The sequence below is a fragment of the Eriocheir sinensis genome, chromosome 12 (genome assembly GCF_024679095.1).
Source record: "Eriocheir sinensis breed Jianghai 21 chromosome 12, ASM2467909v1, whole genome shotgun sequence".
Lineage (NCBI taxonomy): Eukaryota > Metazoa > Arthropoda > Malacostraca > Decapoda > Varunidae > Eriocheir > Eriocheir sinensis.
This window is the reverse complement of record NC_066520.1, coordinates 23,430,990-23,456,947: the sequence shown is the minus strand read 5'-3', so window position 1 is coordinate 23,456,947 and position 25,958 is coordinate 23,430,990. Positions and strand designations below refer to the sequence as shown.

At 45.7% G+C, this 25,958-nt stretch overlaps 2 protein-coding genes across 7 annotated transcripts in view; one reads left to right on the top strand and one right to left on the bottom strand.

The window, feature by feature from the left end:
- The window catches only part of LOC126997656 (uncharacterized), a 21,919-nt gene extending 14,401 nt beyond the window's left edge, over positions 1-7,518 (top strand). Inside the window, exons 2-8 of the mRNA XM_050858878.1 lie at positions 443-525; positions 794-903; positions 1,201-1,407; positions 1,571-1,686; positions 2,083-2,235; positions 2,616-3,254; positions 3,597-7,518. Of these exons, the coding sequence (XP_050714835.1) occupies positions 443-525; positions 794-903; positions 1,201-1,407; positions 1,571-1,686; positions 2,083-2,235; positions 2,616-3,254; positions 3,597-5,187 (2,899 nt within the window). The 3' untranslated portion in view covers positions 5,188-7,518. The remainder of the gene's footprint in view (positions 1-442; positions 526-793; positions 904-1,200; positions 1,408-1,570; positions 1,687-2,082; positions 2,236-2,615; positions 3,255-3,596) is intronic.
- Positions 1-25,958, bottom strand: part of LOC126997657 (tryptase-2-like) — a 200,513-nt gene that overhangs the window by 66,159 nt on the left and 108,396 nt on the right. For 2 of the 6 annotated variants that reach the window (XM_050858881.1, XM_050858885.1), the window contains 2 exons: positions 9,395-9,470; positions 7,005-8,977 (listed from right to left, as the gene is read on the bottom strand). In XM_050858881.1, coding sequence (XP_050714838.1) covers positions 7,746-8,977; positions 9,395-9,470 — 1,308 coding nt within the window. In that variant the 3' untranslated portion in view covers positions 7,005-7,745. Of the gene's footprint in view, positions 1-7,004; positions 8,978-9,394; positions 9,471-9,975; positions 10,408-25,958 lie in introns of those variants that run through there. The other 4 variants (XM_050858884.1, XM_050858886.1, XM_050858883.1 and 1 more) reach the window with 4 other exon arrangements.

Below are 25,958 nucleotides of genomic sequence, written 5' to 3'. Positions count from 1 at the left end.
GATCTTCCTTTTATCCTCAACTTCTTTGCTCTTCTCTCATCCTCGTTATTCCTACTCCTCGTCTCTCTTTTATTACTTCACAGCGAACCGTTTGGAAAGAAAGACTCGGCCCCTTGAAAGACAGCTTCGTTTGACTTCTTATAAGCTTAGTATTCTATCTCTCGCTGGTTTCTATTTCCTATAAACTCTGCTCTGCTTCGTATGACTGACTCCTTTAGTATACCAGTAATTAGTTTTCCTCCACGTGAACATGTAGGAAAAAGTCTAGAATATCTGTCAGTGTACGTGTGAAAGTGTCTATTCTAACACTTCCATAGAGTTAAGTCACTGGATAACCCACTAACAGTCCCCCTTTCCATTTGTTTGTCTATTACTTGATCAGATTCTTTTTCATACAAGTTGATCGATGTTGCAGGCACTGAGATCAGATCTTTCCCCACAGGAGCATGGCAGCGTTCGGGACGGCAGTAGCGGTGTGCCTCCTGGCCGGGATGCTGCCCCTGACACTAGCCATCCAGGTCACCGGTAAGATAGTTCCCTTCTTCCTTCTTCCTTCCTTATTCCTACTTCTCTTGCTGCTCCTGACTCATGCCATCCGGGGAAGACTGCTCCCTTCTTCCTTCTCTTCTTCTCACGATGCCGCTGAGAACGAGGCCGTTATATTTCCTTTCTCCCTTCCTCATCCTTGTTCCTCCTTCTCTCACTGGCATACGCATAGTGGACATATCAATAACAGAGTGAGAGTGAGAATGGAGCCTAATGTGTGTCCTATTGAGCGTGTGTCTTATTCCAGTTGTGTGCGCCGACCTGGTTGGTGCCGGGGGCGTGGGCATCCGCGTGTGGCCCTCCCTGAAGGCCTCGCCCGATAGGAGCTCCAGGTCCATGCAGTTCCGACTTCTTCAGGTGAGGATATCTGCAAGGGTTGGTGCGTACTAGGGCCAGACCAGCGGTGGAGTATATGTTAAAGTGTCTGGTTTCTTAAGTGCGGTAATGCAGTGTTATTCTCTTCCTTCCATGATTCCTCTCTCCCTTCTTAACACATCAAGGTAAATGTGATAGTGATAATATTTCAGCGTCTTCATATAAACATTTCTTCCATGGTTACCTTCTTCCTTAGGGCACCAAAGTTAATATGATGCCTCAATGTCTCCGTGTGAATATTCCTTGCAAACTCATTCTCTTCTTTGCCGGCACGCGAAGATTAACTGGGAGGCGGAGAGGCTGTTGGAGGGGGACTGGGTGGGCGTGTTCAACCAGGACCCGCGACCTCCACACATGAGGCCGCCGCCCATCCCGCTGCCGCCCACCTCCACCCGGGACTGGAGGACACCGCAGGCACTCTTCTGGGACACCCCGTACGCCACCCACGGCACCATCACCAGCAACTACACGCAGCCCAGGGTCGAGGTGGGTTAGCTCTGCTCTGGGGCCGAGGAGGGAGTTCGAAGCTTAGTGGTTGGGGCGTAGTGAGGCTTGGCAGATTGGGCTTTACCGTTAGTTAAAGAGCAAGCAGCTACTTCTATAATGCCGAAGGGCGTCATCAACTATCATCCTCTTGTGTCCCCGGCAGCTGAGTGTGTTGGCGCGCGGCGGGTGCGTGGGGCCATACGTGGGCTTCGTCAGGAACGGGGTGTGTGTGGTCGCGGAGTGCCTTGCCTCGCACCCCACCTGGCTCTACGACCACAGGTAACACGGCGATATCCTCCACAGCTGTTTCCTCTAATTAAACCGTAAGGAAACACTGGTAACATCTATTAGAACTTCTTATAACGTATACTGCCAGATATTTCCTTTACGGACCTTTGTGTTGAACAGTCGATCATAAGAGACGATAAATCTATAATGATGTTTCTTGTCTGATAGAATTCCTTTCCTCCTTAAAACTCTATACTAAATCCTCTTGGCTGATAGCGTTCCCTTCCTCCTCTTGATTAAATACTCAATCATCTTGGCTGCTAGTGTTCCCTTTCTTCCTTCTCTGGATTCAATACTAAACCTTCTTGGCTGGTATGAAAACACTTCCTTCTCCTTCAGATTCTATACTCAGTCTTCTTGGCTCATAGTTTTCCCTTCCTCCTTCAGGGCGGTGCTGGGTAGTCGGTCGCTGCGGTCCCTAGTGCTCCCCGGTACCCACAACGCCGGCTCCTACACCCTCGCCGACGACAACGATGTGGTGGCCGCCTGGGTGGTGTGTCAGGACGAGGACATCATCTCCCAGCTGCTCTACGGGAACCGGTCAGTCAGTGCCACCATTTGCTGTCTTGTTTTTATGGTTTGTTGTGTTTTCTTGTGGGTTTTGTAGAGAGGTTTTATGCAGGAGTTTTATGTATAGGAGTATATATATTTTTTTGTTTTCTTTATATTCAACTTCTCTTCCCCCTCCTCCTCCTTTTCTTCCTCCTCTTCCTTCTTCTTTTCATATAACATTCTTCTTGTACTTTTTCTTTTCCCTCCTCTTCTCATTATTATTATTATCATTATTACTATTATTTTCTTCTTTCATCCGCTTCCTCTTCTCTTAGCTTTTCTATTCCTCTTCTTGACCGCCACAGAAGCACCTCAAACACAAACACTCAGTCTACAGCGCCCCTTCTTACCCATCCTCCGTTCCACAGGTACTTGGACCTCCGCGTCGCCTACTACCCGGAGACTCACGAGCTCTTGTGGATTAATCATGACCTGGTACGGTGGCGGCCCCTTCAGGAGGTGCTGGAGAACGTGCGGGGCTTCCTGGCCCTCTCCCCCGACCCGGTGATCATCGACATCCACCGCACGCCCGTCGGCTTCAACCTCCCGGAGTCCATGGAGCTGCTGCTCTCCCTCATGAACGCCACGCTCGGGGGCCACTTCGTCCACAGCCGCCACGGCCCGCACGTCACCCTGGACGACCTTTGGCAGATGGGGAAACGCGTCATCTTCACCTTCAATGACCCAGCCGTGTCAGACTACACGCCGTGGGTGTGGCCGCCGCTGCCTCAGGCCTGGGCCAACGCTCAGCTGCTGGATGACCTCCGCAGCTTCCTGGACTCACAGATGAACAAGAGATTTGAGTCGCCTCGCCTCTGGGCCGCCATGGCTCACCTTACGCCCACGCTGTGGGACTTACTGTTTCGGTCCCACGTGGGGGTTCGCGGCCTGGCGGATCGTGTGAGTTTCTCCATCACGCGCTGGCTGCGGGAGCGGTGGGGTCACATGGCCAACATTGTGGCCTCGGACTTCTTCAGAAGCAACGACATCATCAACGTAGCCATCAGGTAGAGGACACAGGGAGTACCTTTTGTATGATTACCACAAATCTTCGGAGGCTTTTACTGAGGAAAAGCAATATTTTTGCCGAGTTGTACTTTAAAGGTTGGAGTAAAGTGAACACAACCGTCAGTTTATCCATCTGATCACTTGCCTGACTCGGGTGAAAATAGCTGCCATGTGCAGTCTTTGGTGAGGCTTTGCTAGTAGTATAATCTTTAAAACTCTCTCTCTGCGCTTCACTCCTTGTACAACCCCTCCCACAAAATTACTCTTCGTTATTCATTCTGTTCACTCGTACCTTTCCTTCGCACCTGTTGATACCTTTACTAATCCAGTCTTGTTTTCAGAACTAACCTCGCCCTGTCCATGTGTCGCCCGACTGACCCCTCGAGGCACCCGTACACGCTGAGATGGACCACGGAGCTCACACTGCGTCATGGGTCTCCCTCCACCACCATCCCGCCCTTTGTCAGGAGAATGTACTCCGGCGGGGCTCTCTGGAGCACTACCGGCGTGCGTCAAATCCACTACCCCTTCATCCCCGTCGAGAACAACATCAGCACGGTCTACACCGCCATACCCACCAGGAGGTCGTCCGTGGCTCCTGGGGTAACCTACCAGAGCAACGGCAACACGTGGCGAGAGGTATTCCACTACCCTACAGACGGGTCACCCCAGCCGCCAGAGGCAGTTTCACCCATAAGTGTTGCTCGCCCGCCAAGCCCTGCCACGCCCAGCCTCACGACGACGACTGAATCCTCACCTAAAGTCAGCGTGGAAGATATCCTGTCGGAATGGGACACTGAAGACAGCCACGACCCCCTGGATGAGGAGCTTCCAGACGGGATGGAGAATTCTGAGTCTGGGAACACCAACAGCTCGGCAAGAATGAGTGGCCTGCTCGAAGGCCATTTGGCAGACAGGGACTCCGCCTTACTCAGTGCTGGACCTGGTGGAGAGGACACAGCTGGACACTCCAGGCTCCCAGGTAGTGGAAATAAAAGTCCCTCTGCGTCCTCACCTTTGTCACGTGACCTTGGGGACAGGGAACCTTCTGTTGACGCATTCGTTCATACCGATTCATCGTTATCTACGCGTAACACCTTGGAATACGAAGGTTCAGTGCCCACCATCAGCAGCAACAATGAAAATGAATATCTGGTTCTCACCAGCAATGCTCAGCAAGATAACAACACCGTGCTACTGGGAAACGATTACAGGCAAGACGAATACGTGCTGTCGGCCACAATCACCGCTCTACTGAACGTGCCGACGTCACCCACGCTGAATGCTACACAAGAACTGTTTTCCCTGTCATCCAGGGAAGATAAGGCAGAGGACAACAGTTCTTCGACGCTCACAAGTAACAACACAGATAATGACAGCATTGTGTTGCCCATCGACGACATCAAAACTAGTCCCTCGCGCCCTGTACATGAACACCTGCCTGTGGAGCACCCGAAGCAGAGGTTCCCGCTAGATCAGGTGGAGTATGATAACAGGCCATCAGAACCCAGCGACGACAGTAAGGATGAGGGGGTCTGGGCGCCTGAGAATGCTCTCCCAGCGACTGAATCTACTCATGAGGGACCTTTGAGAGGAGTCGTGACCCTAAAGCATCAACAGGCATCGGACCACTCAGTGGAACTCCCACAACCACCAAAACAGTCAACAGCTCAGACTTACACTCAGACCATAACACCGCAGTCTGTACCTCCTGAAGAAACTGCGAAGTATATTCCTGTCACACTGCCGGCACTGCTTGCTGTCCACACGGGAAGAGCACGGCCCACAACACCAGTAATGCCTGAGACCACTTCAACGAGAGTTCCACCTGTTGCTCCAAGTATAGTTGCCCGGCCTGCCGCTCCTACAGTATCCACGCAAACGCTGGTCTCTGATGTCACAGCGGGCAAATCGTCTTCCCAGGTCACTTAAAAATCATTGCAATGGCCGAACTTTTGTGCCAGTCAGCGAGCGTCTGGGGACCCAAGGGATGCACGAGTCGTCCTACTTCAAGCAAGGGTTTAGCGTCCCCATCTTATGTTTAACGAGTGGCCGGAATAAGAGAACTGTGACATATGGAGAGACTTTTTAGATTACTTATATTTATTTACACCTGGCCATCACAAGTTAGTGAACCGGTGTAGTGGTACCTTTGTCATCCCACCGATAAAAAACAGGCAGTGCAATAGTACAATGTCAGTGGTTTTATAGCACAGAAAAACTAACGAGGAGAGGAAATTAGTGGTGACATCACCATGAAGGAAAGGAATAAACCATTAAGTTGACCTCATAAACTACAACAGAAGGACGCCTCAAGTGCTGCAAATGGTACGAGCCTCCTTCCTGAGCAGGGTGGCGCAGTGTGATTTGTTAGCGGCTACAAGTTCAGGTGAATCTATTTTGATATAAACTTCTTCGTCTTATGACTCTCAAAAGAGGACTAGAGAAATATGTATCACGGATCTCAGCCTCTCGCGGCCCCTCAGTCGGTGCTCGGAGTTAATGACATTACAGGTACTTAGGCCTCCTGGTACAGAGGGTGAGCAACCTTGCCGACCATCAGAACGTCGAGCCACAAACTCTATTTTTCTTTTCTGGAACACATGTGGCTGGCAGGGAACGTTAGCTAATGAGGCCGAAGTTATCTTACACATTGTCCAAGGTAGAGAGAAGATTTATGTCGACTATTAATCCCTCACACTAATTGTCTAACCATATATTGTATACATATTATTCTCGTATATTCACTGACTCGCAAGGTGGCAACATACTTGAGAACAGTAAAAACATGTACAGTAAGCTACTCAGTGGATCTTAATATGTTGTGGAAGTCTCGGTCAGAGCGTCAGGCTGTTTTTCATTCCTCAGTGGCTGGTGCTTGACTCTCCTTGCGACTCGAGTCAAGGAGCGCTGATACACTGACGAACAGGGTAGGATGAGGCATGAGGGTCTTTCAATAATGGCTTCCCCTCACAGTGTGGCATTAGTACCTACAGTTCCCACAGGGCTGATAACCAACGTCCTTGATTCGTAGTTTTAAGAACATCAACAAATCCACAAAGCTACGGCTGCTTGAACCGAGTCTCTGATATTCTACCTCCGTGTTACCATCATGAATGTTTCCGTAGTTATAATCTAGTTTCCACCTCACATAAGACTGAAAAATGTAACAATATTTGGCAGCGTATTCATGTAAAGTTTACCATTTAGCTAATCCGTCCGAGTCTTTGGTGATTTAGGAAACAGTGGCTCTGGAAGATTAGAAGAGGAAGAGATGTAGAAGGAGTAGGAGGAGTGGATTGGAATGGAAGGGCAGGTATGATGGAACAGATGCAGGGCACAAAAATAGAAGGAATATGTGAAAATGACAGCAGAGAGATAGTTTAGGGGGAAAAGTACATATGGCAACTCACTGATAAGACTAGTGAAGAGGATGTGCTTGTAGACAATGATAGCATCCCTGAACTAAGAGAAGCAAGAGCAATGAAGTCAGACTTAACTCTCTCGCTCAAGATTCTGAACTTCCCTAGGTTTGCGCACCCTTCTAAGAGAGGCTGCCGCTAGGGAAGGAAGCTGAAGGAAAGGGTGGGCGGGGGTGGAGAAAGACAAGCAGGCTGAGATGAGAAGGAAGGCAGGAAGGTTAAGTACGAGGGAGGTCAGATTAATGAGAAGGAAGGGAAAGGAACGACTCAATAGAAGCTGCTGGATGAACCTCTGGGCTGGAGAGAGACAAGCAGGATGAGATGGGGAAAAAGAAAAGGATAAGTAGTTAAAAGGAAGGAAGGGTTCAATAAGAGGAACGTCAAAGTAATGAGAAGGAAGGAAGGGTTCAGTAAGGAACGTCAAAGTAATGAGAAGGAAGGAAGGGTTCAGTAAGAGGAACGTCAAAGTAATGAGAAGGAAGGAAGGGTTAAGTAAGAGGTAGGACAGAGTAATAAAGGTGAAGGGAAAGGAAAGACTCACAAAAGCTAAATAAACCTCGACCGTCGCTACTCAGTCCAAACATTCAGTCAGTATTTATTTTTCCAATAGTTTTCTCTCCTCTCCATAGGTGTGTATAGACGAATGTGTATTTATTGATTTCCTTAACTACCTTACTTCCGTATATCCTGAGCCGTGGACAAACACTAGAGGTATAGATAGAAATAAAAGTGAACATGAAAAGGAAAACATTCTTATTTCTCCTCCTGAGGTACATCGGCTGCCTGGCATGTCGGTCTGTTCCGTGGAATATGTCACCAGAAATATATATTTAATCATGGATTTGAGTCCTTTTTCTCGCGCTCCCCCTCACGCTGAGCAAACTAAAATGGACAGCAAAGGAAGTTAACAAATATTTCTTAAAGGGTTTGTTCAACTTAAAACCCTTCAATGTATTTTTACATGAGCATTCTCTGGTATGAAAGGAAGGTGATTCTGGTACTGTGTGAAGGTGCTGAAAGCTTATCCTTTGATAGGACGCATATGTGTAGATCTACTGGCCGTCAGCTCTACCGCCGCCTAGGAGTTGACCGCCCCGATGCTGACACTGCTTTCCTTCCGCCCCGGCACTGCTGTCGTACTCTGTTGGCTTCCACGGCCACGGAGACAACATCCGAGTGGGCTAGGAAGTCCATGGACACTATATTGACTTGGTCCCACCAGTCTCGGCGGAACCAGTTCGTGACGGGAAAGTTGGTGATGTTTGCCGCCCCGCGCAGGCCGCCCCACTTGTTGACGACGACGTCCGTGGCTGAAGGTGTTAACTCCGCCATGGCAGACCAAAGCGACCCGCGGTTCACCTGCTGGGGGATGCCGGTGTACAGGAACGCCTCCAGGTCGTCCAGGGTGTTGGCGTCTCCCCAGAGGTGGTACACTGACCCCCATAAATAATCGGAGTTTGCGTTCTCCTGGGACGGGTAGGTCACTATCAGGCGGGCGCCCTCCCGCCACAGCTCGCCCATGGTGGGGTTCGGCTCCAGGGTGTTGGACGCCATCCACTCGCCGAAGTTGGATTCCAGAATACTGATCAATTCCGCGTGGCGCTCCGGGTGGCCGTCGAAGCCATTGTTCAGGTCGTGGATATCGAAAATGACGATTTCCTGCGTCTGGCTCATGAACTTCACCACGTCGTCCAGGTAGCCTTGTAGAGGGGCGATGACAACTTCTCCGTGGTGGACATAAAACTTTTCTTCCCTGTTTTCGTAATAGCCGATCCTCATGTCCATGTACCGCGCCCCGAGCACCAGCTGCTGCCACAGGGTTTCGTCTTGGGTGAAGGCCCAGCGGCCCACAATGTTCTCGGCCATGGCGCCGTTGTGTGTCGAGGCTCCCGCATCGTGGGTTCCCGGCAGCGCCACTTTGGTGAGGGAAGCGTTCCACAAGTCCAGCCTCTGGAGCTCCATCCACCGGGGCCTCAGCGTCAAGGTCGCAGAGTGCAGCGTTATCTCGTTGCGGACATAGTTCGCTTTGTAAGGTAAATATATCTCAGACACGTTATCAAGGCTGTTTGGGAAGAGCGAGCCGTCCCAGGCCACGTCTGACGTGAACCATCCCTCGGGATCGGTGACCTCAACGGTTGCCAAAATCGTCTGTGCCTCAGTGTCCACCAGCTGCACGAGGTCACCTTCGGTCACGTCCATGCCGAACCAGTTCACCACCAGCCACCGAACGGCGACGCCGCCTACGATTTCCATGTCTGCGCTTGTCGACACGTACACTCCGGAGGTTGGGAGGCTGCATTCTGAAAACCAGACAGACCAATAGACAGGCAGCCCGCCAGCCTTTAAGTACGAGTTCGGACGCCACAAGACGAAAAGACACAAATAAGAAGCTTCTCTGTCACGCCCGGAGCGTAAAACTGGAGTACACATTTATGACGCCTTGAATTACATTACTAATATCATCAGGCATTCGATGTCATCCAAAACAGACATGGCAGGCCTACGTATCAAGCCAGCAAAACCAATACAAAGTAATATTTGAGACTTCAGGATGATAAATACCACCGTGGGATTAAGGAGAGAGCCGCCGAGCCAAGGTGATGCTTGTGTGTGTGATGGGGCCACCCTCCTACAGACTGTGAGGCTATCAGCAACACTACGAAGAATACATGCATGAGCTACTTAATGCTTCTACAGTAACATGGAGGCACACTTACGGGCATGGGTCAGCGGCAGGATCCCCGCCAAGAGGTAAACCAGTGCTGTCTGAAGCGTCGCCATGGTCCTTTGCGACTTTGGGGAGAGAAAAAAAACATTATTAGTAGTGTTAGGACGAGGAGGACATAATAATTTCTGATCTTTGTAGCGAGTAGGAGTGATTCAGCCTTTTCGTATTGACATATCGGATTGAAATATTGTGTGGTGGTGAATATCAAATCTTTTGTTGCTAACACATCGCATACAAATATTATTCAGCCATCGGTTAGTATTATCACATATGGAGCTTACTACCATCACCACAACACCACCACCACATCTACACACCACCACCGTCTAAGAACTACACACCACCGCCACTAACACAGGTCCACTCCTTAAACATATCGGGCTCCCATTACGACTATATTTCCCGAGTCCACGAGGAAGATTAACCGGATTTTTGAGGATAACTTTCCCGTTCAACGCCCAGAAGTCGTGTCAAACCATCACCAGCATCACAAACAGTCCACTGAAATCCCAGCAACAACTTCTCCGAGAGGCTTTTCAGACAGGGGAACTGAGGCTATGATATACTTACAAATACGGGCAAGTACTAACACGCTAACACAACCAGACAGCCACTACGCTACCAACCCGTTCCCTGTGTGAGTTCTGTCCGTCTCCTTCACTTGGCCACGAGTTCACGAGGGTATTGTAGGAAGGTTCAGGGCACGCACCACCTGGCAGACTTTGATATGCCGTTGTTTAGACTTCACGCCAGGTGTTGACTCACAGCATCGGGAATAACATGGGAGATAAGGACTACGGTTTCTCTCTCTCTCTCTCTCTCTCTCTCTCTCTCTCTCTCTCTCTCTCTCTCTCTCTCATCTATTTTCATACTTGTTTCCCTCTTTACTACTTATTTCTACTTCCATTATTGTTTTCAGGGTCCGTGTGGTGCTGAATATCTATGTAAATCTATGTAAATCTCTCCTCTCACCAATAAAAGTAGTTTCTGGGGTCCATGGTGGTATTTTTTTTACCCTTTCCTATGGTTTTCAGGGAGGTTGGAATGTTAGTAGAATACATATAAGACGAGAGAAATGAAAAGAGCAGAAGCGAGATATGGACCCATAAATATAATCAATCTTAACCTCCTTAGAACATTAGTACACGCGGTTAGTAAGTGTAATGAGAGACGAGACGAATGTTATTTTCTGGTCATGTGAACTCTATAGCCATGCGTTTTCCCAAGGCTGTGTAACTTTCATAGTCACTCTTCGCAACACTGTAGAAAACGTAACTAAGAAAACGTTAGAGCCCAGGCTAAAGTAATTAGCTTTAACGTGAGGCTGAGAGAAACGGGGCCTTTTAGTATTGTCCTTTAGAGATTGCTACGTCCTAAAAGAGGGAGCACGGGACTTTGTTAATTTGTATCGGCCCGTAGCAGATTTGTCCCTCCATGGAGTGACCACGGGGCTTTGTAGGGTGGCGGCTCATAAAGAGAGATCGCACTCTATCCTGTAAATAAATAGAGTAAATTTAATAAAGCTATGAAGATGGGACGCTGCCTGGTGATAAGCAAACATTTCCTCGCAAAATGAAGAAAAATATGAAAGTAGAGATAAAACTACACAAAAAGAGACTGAAATGTGAAGAGAAAAAAATATATAGAAGTAAATATGAATAATACAGAAAAGATAAAATAAAACTTGAAAATCAAGCGAAAAAAGGACTAAAAATAAATTAGGAACACAGAGAAAAGATAAAATAAAAATAATCAAACAAAGCAAAAACTATATTATCTTAAGCCACGACTACCAAGACACAGTATAAAATTAAACAAAACTAAACAAAATACAATAAGAAAAATAAATACAAGAAATAAAGGAAAAAAAAATCACGACGCTATCCCCGGCCACGACTACCAAGCGCCGATATTCATAAGCGATATTAACTTAAGTCCCTCCTGCATGACGGGACTTTTTTTTTTCCCCTGTCATATTTTCCTCGTCCATCGCCGGGCCGAGGGACGCACGCACGCTGGCTGGCTGCTTCCCGGTCGCCCCACACGCTCGTCATCACCGCTAATGAACCCTCCAAACTAGCTTAGGACGCGGAAAAAAGATCAGTAAGCCCAAGTTTTTCCATCAAGGCTACCGGGCCATGTTATAACTGACGACAGCGACGACGAAAAATGATCAAGCTTGTGCGTGCGTGTGTGTGTGGGAGAGAGATTCCCGGGTGACTAAGTTTGGTTCAAGTTTTCACAGATCAGGTTTAAATTAGGTGATTTTGAGACTGAGAGCTTCCCCTGGACTTTGCTTAATTTGCTATGCTCTCTAACTGTTCTTTATAGACTGTTGACAGCGGTGAAATATGATCGAGCTTGTGCGTGCGTGTGTGAGAGAGATTTTCGGGTGACTAAGTTTGGTTCAAGCTTTCACAGATCAGGTTAAATTAGTTTTTTTTGGAGTTGAGAGCTTCTCTTGTACTTTGCTTTATTTGTTATGCTCTCTAAATCAAGCATGTACGTGTGAGTGTGCTTTTCAAATTGACAAGTTCGCTTCAAGCTTTCACAGATCGTCAGGCGTGAATTATGTCCTATTGAGACCGAGAGGCATTTCTAGGACTGTGCTTTCTATGTTATGCTTTTTAAACCATTCTCTTCGGACATTTAAGGCGTTTGAAAAGGCTCATCTGCGTGTGCTTTCAGAATGACAAGTTTGCCTTAAGTTTTCACAGATCGGTAAGTGTGAATTAGGTCCTACTGAAATCGAGAGGCATTCTTTGGACTACGCTTTGTGACATTATGCTGTCCATAAACAAGGCAGGGTTGAAAAATACTGGAGTTTGTGTGTGTTTGCTCTCAAGGGCCCATATTTTGAAGCATTTCTGGGCTAACACACCCACATTAGATACGGCTGTCGTAGAGGTTGTTGTGGGTACTTCCATGGGTAATTTCATGAGCCAAGTGATAGTTTAACAAGGCTCTACACCAAGAAAGTAAAAAAACACTGGTGAGAACTCGACTAATCTCTTTTGTGGCCTTGGGAAATGCTTGTTGTGAGAGCCGAAAGCGTCTGAAAATGCAAGCCTCAGACTCTCGAGGTGAGGGTTGGGCTGAGTTCGGTGCGGGGTCGGTGCCTTTAGGTCACTGCGGGGCCTCTCGGCGGACTGCCTGCTGCTGCCTCTGCCTCCTCCAACGGAAAGCTAATTATGAGAGGCTCGCTGCGGGAAAATAGTCTTGACGCTTTTTCTTCATTTTTTCCTTCATTAACAAGGCTGAGGGACTTCCGCCGAGAGAGGAGTTCATAAGGGAATTCTCGTTAAAAAGATGGTATAGGACTCGGCTTTTACACATTTTCAAAGGGGGAAAGTAGAATTAACCTAGAGAGACCGAAGTATTTGATCGTGTATAAAGTGTCTTGGACGAGATAAAAACACACACACACACACACACTCGAGTTAATAAGGGAATACTCGTTAAACAGATGGTATACTTAGCTTTTACATATGTTTAAAGGGGAGAAATAATTAGCCTAGAGAGACCAAAGTATATAGTTGATGGAGTTTTGATCGTGTGCTACGTGTCTTACACGAAATAAAAACAAACACGGCCAAATTCAATAAGGGAATTCTCGTTAAAATGATCTTATAGGACTTGGCTTTTACCTGTTTTCTAGTCTAAGGGGAACGATAATGAACCTAAAGAGACCTAAGTATATAGTTAATGGAGTTTTGATCATGTATTACGTGTGGACATACAAACACACACACACACACACACACACACACACACACGAGGGATGCAGATAAGGGAGGGCAGTTAATGTTGGCAGTAGGAGGATGGAGGAACACGCGAAAGGAGAGAAGGAAAGGCAAGGAAGAAGCAATATAGGGACAGTATGGGCGAGGGAAGAAGAGAGAATAACAAGTGACATGAGGAGACGCTGAGGAGGGAGAGAAAGGCGATGGATGGAGACACGGAGAGACAGAGAGAGAGAGAGAGAGAGAGTGAGAGAGAGGAGAGAGAGAGAGAGAGAGAGAGAGAGAGAGAGAGAGAGAGAGAGAGAGAGAGAGAGAGAGAGAGAGAGAGAGAGAGAGAGAGAGAGAGAGAGAGAGAGAGAGAGAGAGAGAGAGAGAGAGAGAGAGAGAGAGAGAGAGAGAGAGAGAGAGAGAGAGAGAGAGAGAGAGAGAGAGAGAGAGAATTTTAACCAGGCGGAGGGGCTTCATCCGCGGGGGATTAATTTTAGGGATCAAAGTCACAACACATTGTTCAGGGGGTCAAAAATACTTGTTTGGGTAAGGTCCACACAGCCCACACTCACACACACACACACACACACACACACACACACACACACAACACAATTACAGGCCACTTCAATAAGACCAAACACAAAATACCGTAAAAATAATGTTACCACGACCTCAAAATCTAACGCTGGAACAAAGAGAAATGATTTGCAGCTGCTGGCCGATGACTGACGCACCGAGGATCAGAGAGAATACACCAATTAAGAAGAATACAATACCAACAGTTAATACAGTTTATATAGTTAATATAATACAGTTAATAAAATGCACGTAAATAAAATCACCCTGGAAAATGTAGTAGAATTAAGGGAATGGCAAAGAACATAGGTTAGATGACCCACAAAAGATAAGTAATATGAAGAGAAAAATAAATGGTTTTGATGAATTATGAACGATGTAACACCAACGGTTAATACAATGCAATGAGACGAGGTTAAAAGTCAGATAAAGTGGAATACGGGAAAGGAAAAGAACATAGACTAGATGACCCACAAAGGAGAAGTGAGAGGAAGAGAAGAATAAATGGTTTTGATACATTATGAACGATGTAACACCAATAGTTAACACAATGCCATGAGACGAAGTTAGAAGTTAGATAAATGACCCATAAAGGAAGAGAAGAATAAATGGTTTTGATACATTATGAACGATGTAACACCAATAGTTGACACAATGCCATGAGACGAAGTTAGAAGTTAGATAAAGAAGAATACGAGACAAGATAGATGACCCATAGAAGAAAAAGTAGTTGGAAGGGAAACATGTGTGATTCTGACGCCATAAGAAGAATACAACACCAACAGTTAATACAGTACCCTAAAACAAAGCATCCTAGAAAATAAAGAAGTAAAATAAAGTATAGGCAAATATGAGAAGACGAATGGCTTACAAAAAATAGTGTTATAGAGGGAAAATATATGTTGCTCTGACGCCATAAGACTCTCTCTCTCTCTCTCTCTCTCTCTCTCTCTCTCTCTCTCTCGCAGTAACGCGCGGGGGCCAACGAGCCACACCTAAACTTCCTTAATGTCTTTTGGAATTCAGGACTCAGTGGTTTTAATTAAGACACTGACCCTGATTACCTCCTCCTCCTCCTCCTCCTCCTCTTCCTCCTCTACCTTCTTTTCTTCCTCTACCTTCTTTTCTTCCTCTACCTTCTTTTCTTCTCCTAGTCCTTCTTTTTTTTTTTCTCTACCGTTTTTTCCTCCTCCTCCTCTTTTGCTTTCTTTTCTTCCTCCTACTCTTCCTCCTTCTCCTTTCTTTTCCTTCTTCTCTTCCTCCAGTACCTTCTTTTCCTCCTCCTCCTCTACTTGATTTTTCCTCCAATTAGTGTTTCTGTCCCCTCTCAGCCTCTCCTACTTCTCTTCTTTTTCCTCCTCCTCCTCCTCCTCCTCCTCCTGCTTCTGTTTCCACTTCTCTTCGCCTCTTCTCCTAATTTCTCCTCCTCCTCCCCCTCCTAATCCTCTTCTTCCTCTTTGCGCAGTGCCAAAAGAGAAAAGGTAAGGTGCGTCGGTATTTCAGTAGGAAGGATAGGAGGTACAATCACGGCTTCATATGACACTTACTTTCCTACGAGCTCAGTGCAGACTCCGGTTTAATTGTGCGACTCTATGGGTACTGTCACGGGAAGGGGTACTGGTGGTGGTGGTGGTGGTGGTGGTGGTGAAGGAAGGTGAAAACAACAATGGTACAGAAAACGAAAGGGCGAGGAAGAGGAAGGAAAAGGGAAATGAATCGTGAAGTCGTGTAATGTGAGGAAGTTTAGATTTGAGAGTGGAATGTAAAGTATAAATAGATTAGATTAAGAGTGGAATGTACAATTTAAATAAAGCAGATGAGAGAGGAAAGTAAAATTAGGGAAAGTGAAAAGTATGAACGGGAGGGAGGAAAAAGATACGAAAGGAAGGAAGGAATGAAGGGAAAGAGAATTAGGAAAGGCGAAAGAGGAAATAAATAGTGAAGTTTAAATGATGAAAATGAGAATGGAAAGTGAGATAGAAAAAATGAAAAGGAAGAATGGGAGGGAGGAAAAAGATACGAAAGAAAGGAAGGAAGGAAGGGAAAGAGAATTAGGAAGGGCGAAATAGGAAATAAATAGTGAAGTTTAAATGATGAAAATGAGAATAGAAAACAAGGAGGAAAATGAAGAAAAGAAAGGAGAAAAAAGAGGAGGAAGGAAGGAAGGAAGGAAGAAAGGGAAAGAGAATTAGGAAAGGCGAAAGAGAAAATAAATAGAGGAGTTTAAATGATGAAAATGAGAATAGAAAACAAGGAGGAAAATGAAGAAAAGAAGGAAGGAAAAAGAGGAGGAAAGAAGGAAGGAAGAAAGGGAGAGCGAGAGAGAGAGAGATACAGAGAGGAAGCGAAGAACAACGAAAGGCTAAGAGAGCGAGGAGCGAAGAGAGAGGAGGTAGGAGGAGGGAGAGGAGGGAGGCAATTCATGCAGTATATGAATTACCTTTATGAACATCTAAATTATATACAATAACACTACAATAACAGAGACGAGAGGAGCCAACGAGCAGGCCGAGCTGAATGCATCCTTTCACAGCGCTGGATTTGGCCGAGTAAGGTACTGAAGCTTCCGGTGAAATGAGAGGTGGGTGGGAGAGGGACGGGAAGGGGTGGATGGGAAGGGAAGAGGAGGGGTGGAAATGGAGGGTGAAGAAGGGAGGTGGAGAGGGAGAAGAGTGGATGAAGGTGAGGAATGGGAGAGGGGGAGGAAGAGAGAGAGGTTGATAGGGAAGAAGGAGAGAAAGTATAGGAGAAGAAAAAGGAGAAGGAAAGGAAAGTACAGGAGGGAGAGGAAAGGAAAAGAACATAGAGGTGGTGGTGGTGGTGGTGGTGGTGGTGGTGGTGGTGGAAGGGGGGACAAGGAAAGGACCATGTGTGTGTGTGTGTGTGTGTGTGTGTGTGTGTGTGTGTGTGTGTGTGTGTGTGTGGGAGGTAAGCAATCTACACCATCATCTCCACGGATAATGAGTGTCTGTGCCTCAGTGTCCCTCTCTTCCTCCTCCTCCTCCTCTTCCTCTTCTCCTCCTCCTCCTGATCCTACTCTTCTTCTCCTCCTCCTCCTCCTCCTCCTCTTCCTCTTCTCCAATCATGATCAATACGAGGACCACTATACACGAGAGGGACACACACACACACACACACACACACACACACACACACACACACACACACACACACACACACACACAGCTACCCCTTCCCTTCCCCTTACACACATACCCAACCCCCCACATTCCCTCCCTTTCCCCCCATACAGCGCTCTACTCACAACACAAAAATACCTCAACAACAACAACAACACAAAAATACCTCCTTCGTCCACATATAGAGGTGGATCACAGGTAGCCCGAATTACTCAGGTGCCTAAATTTCCCTTTCAAGTTGGGACAGTTAAAAGAGTGCCGACAGGAAACTAAGGGAAAGGGAATTCACCGGAACGAGGAGACCGAATTCTTGTGTTTTTTTCAATGAGAGGATAGAGAATTTTACCGTTCAAAGTTCAGCGTTTGGAGAGTTTTTTTTTACGGCTTAAGAAACAGCTCAAGGGCAACAAAAAAAGGTGTAAAAAAAAAAGGCCCGCTAATCGCTGTTCCCACAAAGACAAAAGTTATGAGCGGCCAAAAGAGAGGTCAATTTCGGGAGGAGAAGTGCCGTGAGTAAGTGCGGATTAAAACTCGGAAGCCCAGAAAACATATGAAACACTTTGTCCCTAAGCTAACACGCACCGACAAGGCTCCTAGGGTAATTTTCTTAAACCTTTCGTAGAATTTGTGTGTGTGTGTGTGTGTGCTTGGGGAGGGGGCATTTCCAGGGGTAGTTTTATGACCCTGGTGGTAGTTTGACAAAGTTTCTGCACCATGTATATAGAGAAACATTCATGAGGATGCGTTTGACCTCTTTCTTGCCCCTCAGAAATGATTGATGTAAGAGAAAGAAGCGTCTATCCCGCGCAATATTTTTCTATCCTATCGTCTATCTCGTTACCTACTGAAGACAATTAGTTCCATGCAATAAGAGACAACTTCAAGTGCTTCTTCAATAGTCGCTTCATCTCTTTTCCGTGCACACCGCCACGCCGTGTTCCAGGCGAGCCATGCAACTGCTCTAGACATTCCGTGCAGTATTTTTTTCTCTCCTCTCGTCTATCTCGTTAAAGCAAGGGATTAAAAGTATTCTAATCCTTTTATTCTCCCGCTGGAAAACTCTGGAATGGACCACGATTTTACGATTTAGATATTTTCTGAAGGGCGGAACAGAATGGTTGAGGCAAAGAGAGAATCTGAATCGCTCTTTTTTTCACTTTCCGGGTTGAAAATTTCGAATATACTTTCAATGCATTCTCCTTTTTATATCCAGTAGCTTTTTTATATCACTCGCTTGCAGGGGAAAGAGGCGATTGAAAAGACTTACACTCGGCACACCCAGCACTTTGCCACTCTGTCCACATTCTCAATCGCTTAGGGCTTATACACCCACGTTTGGTAAGTCTTTGGTAGAGGTTGTGTGAGAGGGGGGCATTTTCAGGGGTAGTTTTATGACCCTGGTGGGAAGTCTGACCATTCTTCTGTACCATGAACGTAAAAAGACAGCCATAAGAACCCGATTGATCTTCTTTTGGTCATTGAAAAGATATGATGTGAGAGGTAAGGCTTTGGTAGAGGTTGCGGGGGCCATTTCCAGGGGTAGTATTATGACCGTGGTGATAGTTTAGCCCTTCTTTACCATAAACGTAAAAAAGACGCCCATTAGAACCCGATTGATCTTCTTTTGGTCATTGAAAAGATATGATGTGAGAGGTAAGGCTTCGGCAGTGGCTGTGGGGGCCATTTCCGAGGGTAGTTTTATGACCCTGGTGGAAGTCTGACCATTCTTCTGTACCATAAACAAAAAAGACACTCATTAGGACCCGGCTGATTTGATGTGAGAGGTAAGGCATTGGTAGAGGTTGTGGGGGCCATTTCCGAGGGTAGTTTTATGACCCTGATGATAGTTCGCTTTCGGCTCACACAACAACTCTTTGCAATGGCCACAGAGGAGATTAATCGAGTTCTCAAGAGTATTTTTCACGTTCACGGTGTAGGAGCCTTGTCAGACTATCAATAGGCTCAAAAAAATACCCATGGAAGTACCCACAATGTCTACGAAGGCTTTAGTATATGTGGGTGTGTTAGCCCCGAAAGCTTTGATAATTTGGGCCTAACCCTGTCGCACCGAACACGCTCTCAAGCCCCCGTATGCAAGGACCAGGAAGCATCGACCCTCTCCCTGGATTACCGAGGTCGCTTCCACAATGCTAATATCTTCCGAAAACTTCCCAACAATATGTAAACGAGGTACACCAGACGGCAGTTAGTGCAGCGTAATCACGAGGTTTATTGAGAGGAGAAGAGGAGGAGGAAGAGGAAATTAGCAAAGATGACGAAGGAAGGTATAGGAAGCAGGTGATGAGGAAGGTATAGTTAAAGATGGAGGAAGAAGAAGTGAAAGAAAAAGATGGGAAAACAGATATAGGTGATGATAGTATGTTATTGAGGACGGGATACACGCTTAAGAACACTATACTACTTTAATAAACAACAAGAAACGATACTCAACGAAAACAAATAGACTCTAAGCACGCAGGATGATGATTTGATTCAACTTAACTTAACCTTTCTCTTTTCCTCAATTATCTTAAGCCCTACTTGTGGTCTTTCCTTGTTCAGTCAACCCGGAGTCACTCGTTCGAATCCTACCCCAGAGATGATCATTCTAGACAGGCATGATGAAATATAGTTTGATTAAGTATGATTGTTGAATATGACCCATGTTTTCCTTTTTCTAATTCTTCTTAACTCCTAATTGTAGACTTTCCCTGTATAGTCAACCACAACCTCTTCCTTTTCTCCTTCATCTTAAGCCCCACTTGTAGACTGTCCCCGTTCAGTCAACCCGGGAGTCACTTGTTCGAATACTCCCCTACATACTGAGGGACTTCTAGGCACATATTATAATCCTTTGAATGACTTTTAAACACAACCTCTTCCTTTTCTCCTTCATCTTAAGCCCCACTTGTAGACTGTCTCCGTTTAGGCAACCCGGTTACTCGTCTGAACCCTGTCCTACATACTGAGGTACTTCTGGGCACGTATTATAACCCTTTGATTGACTTTTTTAAACCTAACCTTTTTCTCTCCTCATTCATCCTAAGCCCCACTTGTCGACTGTCCCCGTTTAGTCAACCCGGTTACTCGTCTGAACCCTGTCCTAGATACTGAGGTACTTCTGGGCACGTATTATAACCCTTTGATTAACTTTCGAATATAACCTATTTATTTTCTCCTTCCTCTTAAGCCCCACTTGTCGACTGTCCCATTTAGTCAACCCGGTTACTCGTCCGAACCCCGTCCTATATACGTATTATAACCTTTTGATTAACTTTCGAATATAACCTTTTTCTTTTCCCATCCATCTTAAGCCCCACTTGTAGACTTTCCCCATTTAGTTAACCCAGAGTCACCAGTTCAAATGCAGCCCCCAGACGGAGACAATGCAGCCGCGTCTACTGTACTGCGTGGCCTTTGTCCCCTGGCAGACAATAAGCGTGAATTAGACACACGTTCCTATTCTCCGCCAAGGAAACAAGGGCCGCGGCGTTAAAGCGGATAGGCGTCGGAAAGTTGTGGCCTCGCTCTACATTTGGGGGTGGAAGGAAGCTAATTTTGCGCACCTTTAGAGTAGGGATTGAATAAAGGATGGAAAGAGATGGGCACACGCACACACGCAAGCACCCCCCCCCCCCCCTACACACACCACCGATCCACTCATACACATGCACACAGACTTTTCTTTTGTTCTAGCGAGGTTTCTTTTCGTTTCTACCCTTTAGATACTTTTTTTCAATAAACAAATGACAATAACAACAATAACAAAAACAACAACACCCCACACATACACCTTCCCCCCACACCAACAGCCCAACACACACTCACACACTTAATTTGTCTTTGCTTTTTCTTTTAACTATTTTTTTGTCTTCTTTTGATTTTCCGGGCATGTTTTGTCGCCGTTTCTACCCTTGACCTCCTTTCTTTACCATAACAAACACCAACACCAACTAAACTACGTCCCCACAAACAGCTAACGAGGCACCGCAAAATTGAGCCATAAACCCTGGACCTTCGCGCCACGCCTCACGCCTGCCCGCCTGGACCCACGCGAATACCTGTGCGTTAGGCGGTGAAAGCCCACAGTCAGCCGCAGTGTTTTATGGCCCCTAATAACGCAGCTTTGGATTTACGAGCCGATAATCAATCTGTGTGCCGCGAGGTGAGGGATGGCCGTCACACAGCCCTCCCCCCGCTTCCCCCCAACCTCCCTCTTCCAAGCACATCTATCTGTCTATGTATCAGTTGAGAATTTTAATGACAGGTATAGTCAAGTCAGGGTGAGGGCCGAGTAGGAGGAATATGCCCTGAATCGTCCAGAGTTGAATTTTTAGAGGAGGTTTGCATCTCTCGTCTAAATGGTACCTAATACTTTACATAAGACACCTACCTATCTATCTACCTATCTGCCTATCTTCCCTACGCCCTGATCCCTACGTATACCCATCCAATCACCTCTGTCTGTCTCTTTCTGTATCAATTAAGCGAGTCACCATCATTGCATCTCTCGTCTAAATGGTACCTAATAGTTTACATAAGACACCTACCTATCTATCTACCTATCTACCTATCTTACCTACCCCCTGACCCCTACCTACCCCTCCAAGCACATCGGTCTGTCTATATATCAATTAGGCGAGTCATTATCATTGCAACCCTCGTCTAAAATCTAAATGATGTTGATTAGTTTTCATAAGCCACGTAATTATGATGCTTATCTTCTCCCCTTAAAAGAACGTCTGTCTGTTTCTCTACAAACCAATTAGGCGAGTCATCGTAATTACAACCCTCGTGTATATGATATTAGTTTTCATAAGCCACGCACTGACATCCTCCATTCATTTATTCTCTGTATCACCTTCGTCCGACCCAGTAAGTAAGTCAGTAGTTTCCGTACCCTTTTGCAAAGTAATGTTATGCTGCCTTAATACTTTACTTTACTTACTACTTAACTATATTTACTTCTACTTAACTTCCAGACGTCCTCCATTGATGTTTTCTCTGTCTTATCACTGTCATCGCGAAATTCACAGAGCACTTCAACAACAAACACAAACAGCTGATTACAAAGCTTCATTAAGTATACAGTATCAAAAGGAAACAAACGTGAATGATTAAGAATTCTCATCACTGCGTTCCCGGAAATAACAGTTCATGGGAAACGCTCAAACGCCATCCATCCCAAATTTGGAAATATAAATATACAACCTCATTTTTTGCGAGTGATGGAATTTCTTGGAAGTTATGCTAAAACGAATTACACGCCGGCTGCACTTCATTCTCGGACTAAAAAAAATCTATTGCCGATGTTAAACGGAAACTAGTATGTGTGTGTGTGTGTGTGTGTGTGTGTGTGTGTGTGTGTGTGTGTGTGTGTGTGTGTGTGTGTGTGTGTGTGTGTTAGAAAAAAAGGAAATTATTTACAGAGAACAGCTTATAACGACGGGGGTCACAGTCGAATTAAGCCCCCCTCCTACTCTCTCTCTCTCTCTCTCTCTCTCTCTCTCTCTCTCTCTCTCTCTCTCTCTCTCTCTCTCTCTCTCTCTCTCTCTCTCTCTCTCTCCCCACACACACGATGGCACGAACAAGCTTCCATCCCCTGAACACAGCATATGGCCATCACCTTAAGCCTAGGTGAGTGGTACTGCGTGCTTCCCCTAAGACGCCCGGGACACCTGCGGCTGTTTGGCGGCAAGTGGACAGCATTAGCGGGGTAAGAGGCGCGGCAGACCTTTGGGAGAGGCTTAGTAACGTGGGGAGTCGACGTTGGTGGATGGGGCGAGCTTTTGTGGGTACCTGAGTGTTATGTTGTGTTATGGTATGGTATGGGATGTTTTGTTGTGGGATGTGATGTTATGTTATGAGATGTTATGTTATGTTATGTTACGGTATGTTATGTTATGGTATGTAATATAATGTTGTGTTGTCTTGTGTTATCTTATGTTATGGTATGGTATGTTATGTGATGTTATGTTATGTTATGTTATATTATGTTATGTTATGGTATGTAGTGTAATGTTGTGTTGTTTTGTGATGTGTTCTTGTATGTTATGTTATGGTATGGTATGTTATGGTATTTGTCCGAATAATATGAATTTCAGCACGATTTTCAACCATATATTAAGCCTACACACACACACACACACACACACACACACACACACCCTACCCCCACCCCACCCCACACAACCAGCCGCCCCCCCTCCCCCCTTACTTTTTCTATCATCCTTACTCAAGTTATTATCTTTTTAATGGGAGAGTTTATCCCAAAATATCAGCCGTTGAATATGCATGAAGCTTAAATCCTGTTTTTCATATTGAGTCTAAAATCGTATCTACTGTTAAAGAGATAAAGATAGATACATAGATAAATATATAGATAGATAGACAGAAAGAGAGATAGAGAGAGAGAGACAGGGAATACTTAACTTAACCTTTCTACTAACTCAAGAATTCTCACGTTAAGTTCCTCGTCATCAGTCCACCTTTCTCACCCTCCTCACCTTCGTTATCACCATCACGCGGATCATCCCTCACATCCCCGCCCCGCCAAGCCTGAGGATCCCTTTGAGCCCAGATTTATGGCAGTGAAGGGAGGGAGGATCGAAGAGAGAGGAGACAAGGTGAGGAAAGGTGAGAAGGGGAGAGGGAGGAGAGCAACGAGAGGTGAGGTAAGGCGATCGACAGGACTGAGGGAGGCTGGAACGAGGGAAAAAAAGGTGTGAATGTCAGGTAGGAAATGGAAGGGCCAGCATCATAAGAAGAGAAGGAAAAGAGTAAAAAATCAAAGAAAATGGATGAATGAAAGTAAGGAAAAGTTAATAAAGCGAAGGAGAAGCAAAATGTCAATATCAGGTAGGATATGGAAGGGCCAGCAACAGAAGACGACGAGGAGGAGGAGGAGGAGGAGGAAAGGTAAAGAATCAAAGAAATGTAGGAATGAAGAAATGAAGTGAGGTCAAGCGAGGGAGAGTTGATAAAAGGAAAAATAAGAGCAAGGTGTGGATGTCAGATGGGATATGGATTGGACAACATCAGAGGAAGAGAAGGAGGGGGAAGGACACGGACTCAAAGAAATGGATGAATAATGAAATGGCGGTCAGGTCACGTTAGGTAAGGGAAAGTTGAGAAAGGGAAGAAGAAGAAAGGTGTGAAAGGGAGACGGACAAGATATGAAACGAATCGAATACAGAAGAATTGATTTAGGGGAAGGAAAATGTTGTGTAGAGGAAGACGGAGAGAGAGAGGAAGGACGAAAGGGAAGGGAATAGGAAGAAATAAGGAATAAGGGCAACAGTGATAGACATATAAGAGAAAGGTGAAAAATAGACAGACAAAATGTGAAACGAAATCGAATACAAAAGAATTGATTTAGGGCAAGGAAAATGTTGTGTAGAGGAAGACGGAGAGAGACATATAAGAGAAAGGTGAAAAATAGACAGACAAAATGTGAAACGAAATCGAATACAAAAGAAATGATTTAGGGCAAGGAAAAAGGAGTGTAGAGGAAGACGGAGAGAGAGAGGAAGGAAGTAAGGGAAGCGAATAGGAAGGAATCTGGGCAATAGTAAAAGACAGATAAGAGAAAGGTGAAAGATAGACAGACAAAATATGAAACGAAATCGAATACAGAAGAAATGATTTAGGGGAAGGAAAAAGGAGTGTAGAGGAAGACGGAGAGAGAGAGAGGAAGGAAGTAAGGGAAGGGAAGAGGAAGGAATAAGTAATAAAGACAATAGTAAAAGACATATAAGAGAAAGGTGAGCATAGAAGGACAGATAGATTAACAAAGAAACAGAAAACGAGACACAGAAGAGTAACAAAATAATGAAAAGCTAAACAGAGACTCACAAGAAAGATTAAACAGAGAAAAAGGCCGCTACAAGACACACAATTATAAGGAAGAGAAAGAAAATTGTAAAGAAAACAAGGGAATAGGAATAGAAGAGGAATATTGAGTTAGCTAGATCAAAGCACAACAAAAAAATGATAGAAGGGAGGTCAGACATAAGGTTTAGCAAGGATATACGGCCAAGATATTAAAAAAAGAGAGAGGTGGGGGAGGCTACATAACTCCTGGTCATGGAAGGGAGATCAAGCTGTCAATATAGAGGCTTTGGAGGTTGCTGGAGAACGTGAGAAAGATGAAGAGGTAGGGGAAACTATAGAGGGACGAGAGAATGAAGGAGAGGATGAAAGGAGAGAGAGGACATGGAAGGGAGAGAGGGAGAGAGGGAGCAAGCTAGTGGATGACAGAAAGACTGGGTGCCAATACGATACAGTCAAGAGAAGGTTAGATAGATTAATGAATAGTGAGGTTACGTGGTGTTAAGTTTCCAGGATCTGCCTTGTATGGGTCTAACAGCCTCTTGCAGAATCCTTACGTTCTTATGAAGAGGATGGCGTGACGAAGAGATGAAATAGGAAAGCTAGAAGAGGAGGCAAGCAGGGTACATATGAAAGGGGAAAGAGAAAGGGGAGGAAGACAGGGAGTAACAGGGTAGTATATGGGGAGGAAAGATTAGGGAAGGGGCAAGAGAGCAAGGGGAAACAGAGTATATAAGAAAGAAACAAGGAAAGGAAGAGAAAAACAGGGTACATATGAAAGGGGAAAGGGAAAGGGCAGGAAGACAGGGAGAAACAGGGTACTATATGGGGAGGAAAGGTAAGGGAAGGGGCAAGAGAGCAAGGGGAAACGGGGTATATAAGGAAGAAAAGCGAGGAAAGGTTGAAACACGGTAGAAGAAGAGGGATGAAGGAGGAAGGGCAAGGATGGTAGTAGGGAGGTCGAAGAGGGTGACACGTACGTTATTTCTCATAGGGAAAACTTCTGATGCAAGGCTGGGAGGGGCATAAATCACGCCCTCGAGGAGATATTGGCCCCGGGGAAGCTATCGACAGGAGCTTCTTCTTAGATGCGAATACGGTAACTCATCGATATACGCCTCAGAGAAAACGACCTCGTACGCATCATTTATTTGTGTATTTTTTGGCTGTTATCACTGTTACTATTCCTAAAGGTCCTCACTATCATAATAACAACTTTCTACGTGGTTTTAATCTTTATAATTGACAGAAGCACCATTTATTTTTATTTTGA